General features: G+C 41.2%; 1 protein-coding gene across 5 annotated transcripts in view; it reads left to right on the top strand.

Moving 5' to 3' along the window:
- The window catches only part of sorcs1 (sortilin-related VPS10 domain containing receptor 1), a 258319-nt gene that overhangs the window by 225862 nt on the left and 18766 nt on the right, over window positions 1–13691 (top strand). For all 5 annotated transcript variants that reach the window (XR_013294726.1, XR_013294727.1, XM_077570250.1 and 2 more), the window contains exons 19-20: window positions 9199–9385; window positions 12428–12561. Coding sequence is in view for 3 of the 5 variants with exons in the window: in XM_077570250.1 (XP_077426376.1) it covers window positions 9199–9385; window positions 12428–12561 (321 nt within the window). In the remaining 2 variants the exon portion in view is untranslated. The remainder of the gene's footprint in view (window positions 1–9198; window positions 9386–12427; window positions 12562–13691) is intronic.

Here is a 13691-nt window from a genome sequence, read left to right as displayed (position 1 = left end):
TGTCAACAAAACAAATGTGCAGTGCATATAGTCAAATATTTTACTTTCAAACATCCATGCATCCATTCTCTGTACCAGAGATGGGAAAGTACTGACATTCTCTACTTGAGTAAAAGTACAATTACTTGTGTGAAAAACAACTTTGGTAAAAGTAAAAGTATTCACTCAAATTATTACTCAAGTAAAAGTAAAAAAGTACAAGCTCTGAAATTTACCTGATGAGTAGAAGTAAAAAGTATTTTTACCTGATGTTTTCTCCTACGTCAATTTGGAAGATATTAGCTAATGGAGCTAAAATGGGAATACATCGGCCAATTGACTCTGACTTGCTATCAAGTTCAAATTATCCTATGTTGTGGCTGCACGCATTGCCCCCATATTCACGGGTTGTTCTAATCTACGTGCCAATTGCACGTCATGTGATCGCGTGTTGTAGAGCCAATCACAAACTGGGATGTACGGGACCGTGTGAAACGCTTCATATTATTGGCGGAGCCAGAAGACATTGACAGCTGAGCTGATTTTTCTTCCAGGTCAAGTATTTTAAATGTTTTCATGCATTTAAAAACAAAAGTAACGACCTTGTTTTGAACATGTATCAAGTAAAATGTACAGATACTCAGTACTGAAAAAACTAGTCAAGTAAAGTAACAAAGTATTTGTACTTTGTTACTTCCCATCTCTGCTGTACCACCTATGCTCACCAGGCTCGCGGGTTTGCTGAAGCCTATCCCAGCTGCCAGCCAATTGCAGGGCACATAGAGACAAACAACCATTTACACTCACATTCACACCCATGGCCAATTTAGTATCTTTAATTAGCCCAGTATTTTTGACCGGGAGAAACCCACATGGGCACAGGGAGGACATGAAAATTCAAACCAGGGAGTCCAGATTTTAACCCACAACCTCAGAACTGTAAAGTGGATGTGCTCCCAAACAAAACATAGATTATATACTGTACATGAAATGTTTTTAATCATTTCTAAACAGGCATTTAAGGTAAATTATTAAACATATGGCTTAGCTTTAGATGAATTGCAGGCAGTGAGTTTTCTACTCTATAAATGTGATGGACCCTCCCGGACTGTGTGTGTCACTGTCAGACCAGAGTAGAATGCATAGAATTGAGCTAGGCCCTTTCACCATCACATGCTCTGATGAACACGATGAAATGCCCTCAGCTTGCCATGTAAACCGAGACAAAATGCACACCAAATGCTGCAGAACCACAACATGAAGCATGAGATATTGGGGGATACATGTTTCCCATCGCACTACGTCCTGCGCCCATTGAGTTTTCATACACCCTATTGTGTACTGTCATATTTATTTGCGTTCACCCCATTTTACTATGCTTGACTAGATTTTTCATTCACACCGTGGACGCTGTGGAATTTTTTTTGACAGCTTTAAAAAAAAAAAATCCCATGGTATCTAAGGCAATCACAGTCTTTCACACGCTTGCCTATCCCGCCCCCCAGCATTCTCCCATGACATCCCGCTTTGTCCACGGTGGCATGAAACTGGGCAGCCGGGAAAATAGTGTAAATGTGGTCTCATAAATTAGCTCAGCAGCACAATATTGGTACATGCATTGCTCAAAAAGTTGGCAGAATGAAATTAAAGCTCTTCGCAGAACTGAAAGTAAGTGATTGTGAAAAGTAAATATGCTATTGTAGTTGTTTTAACCAATTTAGCAAAAAAAAAGATTTTAGTTAATGTTTAGGATGTGACTTTTTTTTTCTTTCAAAACCTGCAGTGTATCAGAACACATGCTGGATGAGCTGAAATCAGCGATAACAATGTTCATTCTATTTCAAGTGAGCAATGGATTGCTGTTTGGTATCAACATAAGATGCACACCTATATTAATGCTAACAGTGATCAACTTTCAACATTGTTTTTAAAATGTCATTCATATGTACAGTACATTGTGTAGACACCCTGTATAGATACACACACATACTGTTCATAATTCTGAACATATCAGCTAATTAAAGTGACAGTATGTAATCATTAGCGCCATCTAGTGATGAACTAAAATAACAAAAAAGTACGTTCACATTACATCACATTAACGTACTTTTTAAAAAATAATCATAGGTTTGCTAATCACTAATTATATTAAATGGCTGGAGCCTCAACTTACAAGAGACTGACATATTTTGCCGCTATCTTCCTGCTACGGATGACCAGGACAACTTTGAGAATGTAGTTAGCCGTGGTGGTGCTTGCATCTAGTGTTGGACCCAATGGGTCGACTCCCACTTGTCGTCAACAGCTGGGGCCTGCTGAGTCCCGTGATTCGGGCTTGCAAGCTTTTACTAACTTGCTAGCCATTCTTGTTAGTCACTCCAGCCTATGGCTCCAACTAAATCCTGCTAGCCTCTCTTGTTAGCTGCTCTGGCTAAATCCGGATCACTCTGTCTTTCAGAGTTGTTCGCCGGGCTTCACACCGAAGGCAAGATCGGCGATATGCTTAATACGCAAAATAAGAATTGGTGGTAGGCTTGCAAAGTGTGGTGTCTCTGAGCCACCATTGTGTGTGTGCTTCAAAATGCACGTGCTTCGGCTGCATTATATGATATAGGGATATCTAGTGGGCACTTATTACACACTGTAGCTTTCAGACACATGCACTTTTCTGGTTTTCAGAAATTAAGAAATTAATTTACGATATTAGCACTAAGTAGATTATGTGAAGCAACTGAATCTGCTGCAAAATATGCAAAACTATTTGAGCAGATGATTCACCACAGACGTTCAAGAATTTTGTTGCACTGAGATTTGAGTTTTGCCTGTAATGACTCCATCCATCCATCCATCCACCCATCCATTTATCCTCATGAAGGTCGCGAGTATGCTGGAGCCTGTCCCAGCTGTCTTCGGGCAGTAGGCCTGGTATGCCCTGAGCTGGTTGCCAGCCAATCGCAGTGCCCTGCATAGACCTACAACCATACACCCTCAGAATTACACCTAGGAACAATTCAGGATGTTTAATTAACTTACCATGCATGTTTCTGGAATGTGGGAGGAAAACGGGGAGAACATGCAAACTCCACACAGGGAGGCCGGAGCCCAGACTAGAACCCAAGACCCCTGACCTGTGAGCTGTGACATGCTAACCAGTTGTCCACCGTGCTGCCCTGAAATGACTACAGTACATTTAAATCTAAATTAAAAATTAAAAAGTGCTTTCTGGACACCCTGTATCAGGAACCACGTTACAATTCATTTAAAGGCAACATTTAAAAAGCATGCACTTTGAAAGCAACACTAAGGAGTTTTGTTTATGTTGATTATGGCGACGTCATATGGACAAAAGTGTTAATGTTATGCCTGAAGGAAGACCACATTTCCCATGGAGGACAAGCGCATTGCGTCGTTTTTGAGCTCATGCCAGTGAGTGAAAGTCGGGCCAATGTTAATCCTTTTATCTAGGTAGCTTCCCTCTTTTTGTTTTCTTTTTTGTCTCCTCGGTCAAAACTTTTCAGTTGTTTTGCAGCTTCTGCCATGAAAGCAGTAATCGTGCGTCGACATTCAAATTGACTTCTGTCTTGTAATGAATGGGTAAAGGAGGAAGTGACATATGCCATAAAGCAGTCAGCAATTTTTTGTGTGGCAGTGTACCTACCATCCTCCTCAAAGTTGCTTAGTGCTAGTAGAAATGATACAGACCCCCTCAGGCCATGGCAAAGGTACCATTCCTTAGTGCTAGTAGCACTAAGGAACTTTTCAACCTTAATAAAATATTTTTATAACTCTTCTGATAAAACATCAACTTAAAATTAGTTGAATGATACATTTGCCATAGCCTGAGGGGGTCTATATCATTTTAAGCACTAAGCAACTTTGAGGAGGATGGTAGGAACACTGCCACACAAAAAAACTACAAATTTGCTGACTGCTTTATGGCATACGTCAACAGCTACCCCGGATGAAAGAACAGTTAAGGATCAACATTGGCCCGGTTTTCACTCGCTGGAGTGAGTTAAAAACAAAAAAACAAAAAAACGACGCAATACACTTGTCCTCATAGGAAATGTGGTCTTCCTTCAGACATAACCATACCGCTTTTGTCCATATGGCGTTGCCATAATCAACGTAAACTGAAAGTTCCTTAGTATTGCTTTAGTGTTTAATGCGTGTGTCTGTGAGACAGTAAGGGTTGCTCACATTTTCTGGCAATGCAAGCACAGTGTAAATGTGAATAATGTATTTTTTGTATGTTTTGGTGCAAGAGATGGATTAGTTAAATAGTTGTTGACAGGAAACTGCATTGTAATATTTTTATTGACCTGCCATAGTAAGATTAGTTGGAACTTGCTTAGTTAGTTGGTTCAGTAAGTCAAACTTGCCTCTTGCATTGATTAAAAGATGAATTTCCATACATTAAGCATTGTGAAGTGTTCAAGTCAACATCAGTGTTGTTTCGGGTCTTACAACAGACACTCTCGTCCAGGCGACTCAGTCGAAATTGATCAGGGCCCAGCCTGCGTCCAACTGGCATTTTGCTACCCCCTCTGCTCTCTACACTTCAACCACAGCCAACCGGAGGCTTTCTTTGATGCCTCTGTGTTGTTACCAGTGGTTGTCCACAGGTCTGCACCTGTTATACCTAGTTGCCTAATTGCATTATGTGAAAGGTACCAAAAAAACTCAGCATGTATCTCAAAATGTAGCGAAACAATTGCTCATTAACATTATACCAAACATTATACCAGTTATCAGTCTGGTTCCCTTTTGCTAATTTCCTACTCATTTCAATAATTATATGGCAGAGAATCTGCAGTATTTTCCATAAACAATTGTCATGAAGTCTAGCATAAAAAGAGTTGCTATGCTAGAGTTCATGACCCCAAAATACTGGCCTCATTGGTCAAATGATATTCATGAGATTTACTTTTTCTGGCCAATGCCAAATTGTGTGCTATCAATTTATTTTGGGGGGAGGCGGGGTAAACTATTTTTAACTGTGAAAGGTTAAGTTTCCTTGTAGTATAGTGTAGCGTAGTATAGTATGGAATGGCCTTGTACGCAATTAAATGCAGCACAGTGTACCAGCATTCTTGGTCTTTTGGGTTTCATGCCATCCACACACATGGAATTTGTGACTTTGACACACACACTAGCTTTGTGTCAACGTCACCCAGCTCAAAGACAGAATGTAGTATCAACCATTTCATATCTGCGATAATGATGTATGTTTGCACACAAAACTGCAAATTTGCTACATTAATGCTGTGCAATAACTGCACTGCCTGTACACCGTCTTAAATTCCTGACAAGTGATGCTTATACTTCACTGTATCTGGACGCTTTATGTCTTTTTGGCATGTTTACTAAGTTTATCTTTTTTCACTGCTGGGTCGGTCAGAGATACCAATCAGTCAAGAGAGGGTGGTGAAGAGAACGAGTTGGGAGAAAGTGGTGCTTCATTGTGGGGACTTCTTTTGACATATTTTTAATAACTTGGCATTGCTTTGAATTTTAACTCTTTCACTGCCAGACGTTTTCAGAAACGGGTTGGTGCCAGCCGATTTAAGCATTTTGACTGATCTTTCAAGGTCCACAGAAAATGTTGTGTTTGGACTATGGAAACACACATACTACCAAATGAAAGATTGGACTCTCATCTTTCATCAGAAAAAAAAGTTTGTTTCTATCTTATTCCGTTCTTCAGTAATCAACAATAGAAAATGGTTACTTTCACCAAAATTCTCTGTTTTGAAACAAAAAACGGAGAAAAAGAGCTTTTTGTGAAACGATGTTATTTCATGCACTCTAGTGAATTCTACACTTCTTTTTGTCCATGAATGATGCCACAAATGCCTAAATAGTGCTTTACTTCTGTAAAACGCTTTCACCAACAATGAAAAAGTGTTTTTTGATTGCAAAATACGTTTATTTCCATTCAACAGTGTAACAATTTGACATAACAATTTCACAAACTATTTACAAATGTGTGCAACTGTGGTACTACTTACAATTATGTGGATGTTTCAAATACAGTTTTTCTTTTTGTAACGCTCTCCTGCGTGCAAGGAGACGCCGCTGGACTCGCACAACAGTTTACTTTCACTTTGTCCGTTTCGCATGCAAACGTTACACTTTCTTGACCGCCTTTTTTTCCGGGGAATAAATAGCAAGTAGCAGACTGTACACACTCCTCCGATGAATATGCATTGGACTCGGGGCACTCTCCGTCGTCCGATCGAACGTCCGCCTGTGCGTGCTCGGTTGTGCTGCGCGTTTATGACGCCGTCATAGCCGCCGCGTCAGCGGTTCCAATTTCGCTGTCAAGCTCGGATTCACCATCATCATCATCGATGATGATCATCGTCGTCATCAATGTGCTCTTTTAGCGTTGGTCGATGCCTTTCGTCTTGTAAGTGTAGAGCTGCTTTGCAAACGGGTACCACTTCCTCCTCAGCCATCTAGCTCCCCCCCCTACGCCTCCTACTGCCGCGTCAATGCTTTCCATCCACGGAGTCATCACCTTCATCATCATCATCGATGATGATCATCGTTGTCATCAATGTGCTCTTGTAGCGTTGGTCGATGCTTTTGGTCTTTGAAAAAAACAGCTCGGGCGTGAGCTCCTCGCAACCGGTCGCCATTTTTCCTTTGTTTTCCATTCTGATCTCCTGCTCGACGCTCTAGCTCCGCCTCTACTGACGCCCACCCGATCTTGTCAAAAGACAGTCATCGCTGCCCTCTAGGGGCCAAAAATAGTCCTTAGGCACAACAGACCTAATTGAAACTTTCACCACAGATGCGGAAGGCTTCCCTCCACCCGTTTCAAAAAAAAAAATTGGATGACGTCTTTTGACGTCATTTGCAGCCCTCCGTAGGTTTTTACTCAGTGGCAGTGAAAGAGTTAATGTGTAGGTCTACTAGCTTTTCCATTTTAGCTAACAGAAACTAATGGATTTAATGTGTTTTTTGTTTTGTTTTTGTTCCCACCCATTTTTTCCCACCCATTTTGGCGCCTCCTGGATTCTGTGGCGCCGTTAGCATCACTGCACAGCCCATCATGGATACAATAAAAACATTTAGCAACAGTTCAATACAGAGGGAAAAATGGCCAAAATACCCAAACACTATTTACTTGGTATATGGCTGGTTCTATGACTTATACTCAGGTACGACTTGTACAGTATACTTTCAATTAAATTAGAGCTTGGACTGGCACCCAAAATCGCCATTCCCGGAGCAGCCATTATCCATTTACAATATACACAGCAAACTGAACCAATAAACATCAGTGGTAGAGGTACGTGGTAGCTAAGGGTGGTCAGGAAACAGGCTGGGCCAGCGGGCCTAAATTAAAATGCTAAGGCCGATTATTTGTGCCAGTCCAGACCTGGCTCCGGCACACCTTTTTGGGGGATTTTCTGGAGAACCAAACGGTATATGTGAAGCATATTCACATATACATATGCACATTCATTGCACACTTGGAACTTATTTCCAAATGCACCCACGATTTGGGATTGGGGATTTTGGGTGCGAGTCTCAGACGTTTTTTGTCAAAAAAAAAAAAAAGGTACTCCAGATTATTATCTTAAGAGGACTTGATTGACCTCTGGCAAAATTTAGATCTCTTGTCTCATATTCATCTATTCGTGTCAAACCCAAATGTTAAAGCTGCTCTTTGTAACAATTTGGGTTTTTGGCCAAATTGTTACAAATTTACAATAGCCTTTTGATTTGACTATTTATGACAGAAACATCTTTAATTAGTGGATTAAAGGGATAGTTCGGGTTTTTGGACATGAATCTGTATGGCATCCTCGCCTAAAGTGGTGTGCCATCAGCACTGACTTTCCGCTGACAGCGTCCTGTGACACAAGATCTGGTCCAGTTTTGTTTGAGACAAAAGTAGTCCGGCAAATTGGCTGGGGTCACAGAAACAAAGCGTTTTTCTAATGGTTTCAAAAGAGTGATACATTTGCATCACAAAACTGCACATTAGAAAAAAGTCAGTCTCCATTACCGCCGGGTTCTATTTTTCTGTTCGTATTACTGCGCAGCACACTGCATCCAGCTGACAGACGCGCACAAATCAAGTTGTTTGGAAGTGTTTACCTGATGCGAGAGAGCGAATGGAGACCGAGAGCCATTAGTATATAACGTTGCGATTGTATACTCTTTATAAGCTTGTTTAACTAAGGTGTGTTGTGTGTTCCTGTGTTTGTTTGTTTGTTCGTGTTTGTGAACGCATCACACGTCTTGCGGTGGAAAGAGACTCATCCATACATTGTTGGTAACGTGTGCTAATTCGGCCAATAAAAATGTCCCTGAATCTCCGCACACTTTTTACCGCTTTCCGAGCACTTCAAACAAGTGCACTCCATTTGTCAGTGACAGTCACCCGCTCTCTCGGGGCTACAGCTGATCAAGTTGTACCACTTCTCTATCCCTCCTCGCTCTCGCTCTCTCTTTCTGCCCATTCTAATTCTATCTGACGAAAATCGGCATCAGTATATTCGGGTTCATAAAGATATCCCCTTGGCTCAGTGATAAAGACATTGTTGTTGTAGTCAGTGATACAAACAGAAAAATAGTGCCCGGCGGTAATGGAGACTGAGTTTTTTAATGTGCAGTTTTGTGATGCAAATTTATCACTCTTTTTAACACAAATTTTTCTTAGAAGAAAAACGCTTTATTTCCGAGACCCCAGCCTACTTACCGGACTACTTTCGTCTCGACCAAAACAAGACTGGGCCGGGTCACAGGACGCTGTCAGCGATAAGTCAGTGCTGATTGCACGCCACTTTAGGTAAGGATGCCATACAGATTCATGTCCAAAAACCCGAACTTTCCCATTAATGCCTAAGCTGTTCAGATTGGGTACTCCTGTAAACCTGGATTTGGGTTTGAATTTTCCACCCTCTGCGTATGTGAAGTCAATAGCGCATTGTGTATGTGAAGGGTGTGTGCAGTTTCATTTTTCATCAACAGGTGGCAGAAGAGATTCAAAATTAAGTTTTCTGCGTCCAGTAGCTTTAAACTCCCAAAATAAAAAAAATACAAAATCAAGAAATGGCTTGTTCCAATACTTTTGGAGGGGAGTGCATATTTGACAACTATCAATCTCTTCATAGAAGACCATATTTAAAACGGGTATAATGATGGCAATTTTGTAAAATGCAGACAAGATCTTCAGATGTCCTGTCGCTTTTTTTCCAGGGTGACGCGTCACGAACAAGCATCACACTGGACTTTGGGGATGGTCACGCTCTGTCATATTCCAATCTGAGCTCCATTGAAGATGGGATCAAACACATCTACAAAAACGCGGGGATCTACCGGGTGACTGCAGTAGGGAAAAACAGCCATGGCACAGAGACTGTGATTCTCTACCTACACATAATATGTGAGCTATACATAATTTTAATACTTGTTTACCTTCTTTTTTTTGGTAGTTTTCTCAAGTTTTGTGGTCTTGCATTTATTTATTATCACAACTGGCGTAAGTATGACAATGCTCGATGAATCTGGTGTGCCACATAACAGGGAAGCCACTGATCCTAAATAAACACAGACACGATAGAAATCCTGATGTCGCACGTCCCAAAATGGCGCAACCATTTTGGAAGCATAGAAAACGCATCTGCCAATTTGAGTTAAAGGCAAACACCACACTTTAACAATCATTGACAACTGTTGTGGACCAGCTGCCACAATGTCAAGAGATTGAAAAAAAGGATATAGCATGCTCCTGGCTTCCAAAAGAGGAACCAATGTGTAGCCAATGTTGCACTTTGTTCATGGTGGCTAAATCAGCCTATGCTAACTGTTAGCACACACAAAATGTTTCGTTCATTTGTGCTGCTACGGTTTAATATATATCACACAGTTGAATTTAATAACTAACCAACACCATAAAAACATTTTTTAACGGTATACATAGTATTCAGTGACCTCACGGGATCGCAAGTCTGCCCCTCATGTTGGGTCAACTTTCTAGTTTCTACCGGTGTTCAACTTTGGTATTGATGAATGTCACACCCAGCTTCCTCTAAAGCCTTGTTTCCACCGACGGTATCTACCCTACTCTACTCTACTCTGCTCTGCTCTACTTGGCTCTACACCAAAAAGCAGTCCGTCTCCACTGCAACGGCCATTACCCGGGAGCCCCTCCTCACCTTGCCAGTGATGTCATGCTAAAGTGACCGCAGCTAGCGTGCACTGCACACACAGGCAAAAACAATGGAGAGCATAAACAATGGTTTGTGCCTGTTTATTTCAGCCTGAAGACATTGAATGAATATTGCCGCAACCAGAAGACTGCATTCAATAATGTTAAAAAGGTTTGCGCTTCCTCAAAATCAAAAGTCCAAGCATTAATCTGTTTGGAAGCCATTGTTGTCCTGCCTTCATCGTTAATGGCAGCTGTTTTCCCGGGGTGGTGGTTTGCGCAGCTGCAAATTAATGATGACATGTCTCGAATCACCATCACATTTTGGAATTGGGCTACTTTTTTTTTTAGAACCGCAAAGGAGCAGGTACCAGAAAAAGCGAGTAAAAGTAGAGTAGAGTAGAATAGATTTGTTGGTGGAGATAGGGCTTTTGCAGAGTAGAGTAGAGTAGAGTCGAGTAGAGTAGATAGTGACGGTGGAAACGAAGCTTAACGTTAATTGTGTAAGCAAGATGTATGCGGAAGATTTAGCTCAACATTCTTTGCAGCGGTACACGTTGAAGTGTTAGTGGAATCGATTGGATTACAAATATTTGCCGATACTGCCCGGACCGGACGACATGGCAATGAATGCTCTAAGGCAGGATGGCTTGGCTCTCAAAACACAGACATTATTGCATGTTCTGTACTTTTTGCTTTAATTGTTTGCTATGTGCATTTATCATTTGTGAATTTGAGGTGTTATTTTTAAACCAAGTTAGCTAGTTACCCCGAAAGCACTAGCTACTAGCGCTAGCATTTTACAACAAAAACAACAAGAACATCATTGATTCATCACTTATTTATTTTCGTACACTTTAACAACAATTTCAACTTTTGGGCTGCTGGGAAAGGAAAATAAGAGACCTTAAGGGAGGGTATTTGGAGAAATCTCAAAATCGAACATCTTGACCCCAAGATCTATTTTTAGCCAGAGCTATCCACGGCTAGTGGCTCACATATCACATTTGCATTATGGTAAAAGCCTTTTTACCATCTTACAATGACACTTACCTTAATCAGACTTTGTCGGTTTGAAATCCTTTTTGATCTATCTTTGTAATTCCGGACACTTTGTCATTCCCATTCGACATTCAATGGACCGGTTGTCAGGTTCAGATATAGACATTTATCAAATAAAGAGAGAAGAAGCATCTGGTTCCAAATTTATTGCTCATGATTACTCATGAGGAAGAGAAAACTGCAGCCTTAGTTTGATCGGTACAGAGTCTCTCTTGGTTCATCATTCAAACAGTCCCCTTATATGTACTAATCGGGGCATCTGATTACATGACAGAAAGAGAAAAACAACTCCTATCTCACTTCACACTCTCTAAGTGCGGCATGCAAGTCCAGGGACCCTGGCGTTGACGTGCGTCACGTCTTCTTATCAGTTGTCCCCACTCGGCAGCTGAGTCGTCCACTTGCAACTTCACCAAATACAATAACACTCCTTTGCAATACATAGCAATCATAAACAGAAATTACTACACTATTACGTTGACTTGTGTTTCCCAAGAGGCAATTTACTTCAACACGGCAAATGTATAATAATCCTCCAAAATAATTCTTACACCGGTGTACACACCGGCACACAATGTTGGGCAAATAACGGCATGTGAATACTCTAGAAGTTTCATTTCACAGCTTTGTACGCCCAATTTTGCAACAAAATGAATGAATCAAAGTAACTTGTAGTAAGCAACAAGCACGCTCCTCAGCATTTGCTTGTGTTGTCTGTTCGCACCACCAAAGGTGTGCTGGGTCAATAGATGGGGGTCAGTGACGTCATATGAATACTATGTATAAATTATGGCGGCCGCTGCCGATTTAAAACAGCTGCTAAGTTGCTAACATGCATAAATAACACTGCAACACTAGCGTCAAACTGCTAACTTCAATGCCATTTTGACCACACATAAAGGGGAAATCAATGCGGATTGTAAAAACTTGTAAAGCCTTTGTATAATCCAACATGTCCACCTCTCGCATGTATATCATGTCCTTTTCATCAAAGTGACTGTCAATGCTCTTGGGCGGAAAGTTGACGGATAAACGCTGGCCCTCCACAGCATTGTAGCCTATTAACGCTGCGCCAATACTTTCCTGACGCAGGGGGGCGTGTTCAGAGAAAGTCATGTGACGTCAGGATCTCAATTCTCGATAATAAGCAATACACTTTAGAAAAGATGTGCTTTACTCTTGTATTTATGTACAAGTATTTGTGTTCCCTGTTAGGTAAGCTGGAATCCATCCACCTTTTATCTCCCTTTGTGGCTGTGAAGAATATGGAAGTGAACCTGACAGTGGTTCTGTGGCCTAGCCAAGTGGGAACAGTTACTTATATCTGGTGGATTGGAAATAGCACTGAGGTACTATACAGTCGGTTTGAATGTTTGTGCTAAATCCTATATTCTAATGTTGTCTTGGTCGCGAGTGATTCGTTCAAAAGAATGAATGGATCATTTCTTTTATTTCATTATTTCTTTGATTCGTTCTTTTCTCAGTTCATTTCAGCTCAGCTGGGCGCTGTTGGCTGGGAGTGGAAATGGAAATGCAGTCTGTCACTCGTTTGTGAATCTGGCGAATTACCTCTAAACAGCCAGCGCAGGGTGAGGGAGGGACTTGACTGACCGTACTGCCACTATTAATTTGCAGAAGTAACTCATTTCGAGGGTAGGAACGTAGATCAACCAGTAAACCGAGAGCTTCGCCTTTCGGCTTAGCTCCTCCTTTACCACGAGAGACCGAGATAGAGTCCGCATCACAGCAGACACTGTGCCAATCCGCCCGTCGATCTCCCGCTCCATCCTGTCCTCCATGAACAAGACCCCAAGATACTTGAACACCTCCACTCCTCCCCAACCCGGAGAGGGCAGAATTAAATGTTTAACACTGACACACGTATAGAGTACTTTCAACACTACTCAGTGTTTACCAGTGTAGATTTTTAAGACTATTCAGTGTTGGAATAACACTGGCTAAGTGTGAAAAAAGTAACCCTTTGAAAAGTGTCAAATTTACACTCATTGGTGTGGACACATAATAAACACTTTTCTAGTGTTAGATTTAACACTCTTAGTGTTTATCTAACACTGCCAATTTTGCTGTGTGATGCCACCAAAGGGACTACCACAACGTCCTTCACTCCCAAAAACGTATTTATACATTTATTTTACGGAAGGCTTTGATGCAGCTTCTGACATAAGGCGGTGGCTTAGAGCAATGGTAGTTATTGCAAAAAATGGCCAAGAGGTGGCAGCCAAGTATAAGAGATCAGCCAGGACCATGTTGCAACAAGCTCTTTTTGACAGTGTTTTTTTTTTCAACAGGATTGTGAATGATGATGAAACTTAGGTATATTCTAATGCTAATTGCTGAAAAACGAAAACAGATACAAATATACTTTTTTTCCCTGATGAAAGAAGGGACTCTAATCTTCCATCTTTTTATAGCAATATAACACAATATTCTGTGGGCCTTGCAAAATCAGTCAATATCC

The sequence above is a fragment of the Vanacampus margaritifer genome, chromosome 7 (genome assembly GCF_051991255.1).
Source record: "Vanacampus margaritifer isolate UIUO_Vmar chromosome 7, RoL_Vmar_1.0, whole genome shotgun sequence".
In the NCBI taxonomy this organism is placed as follows: Eukaryota; Metazoa; Chordata; class Actinopteri; order Syngnathiformes; family Syngnathidae; genus Vanacampus; species Vanacampus margaritifer.
This window is presented reverse-complemented; position numbering and strand designations above follow the sequence as displayed.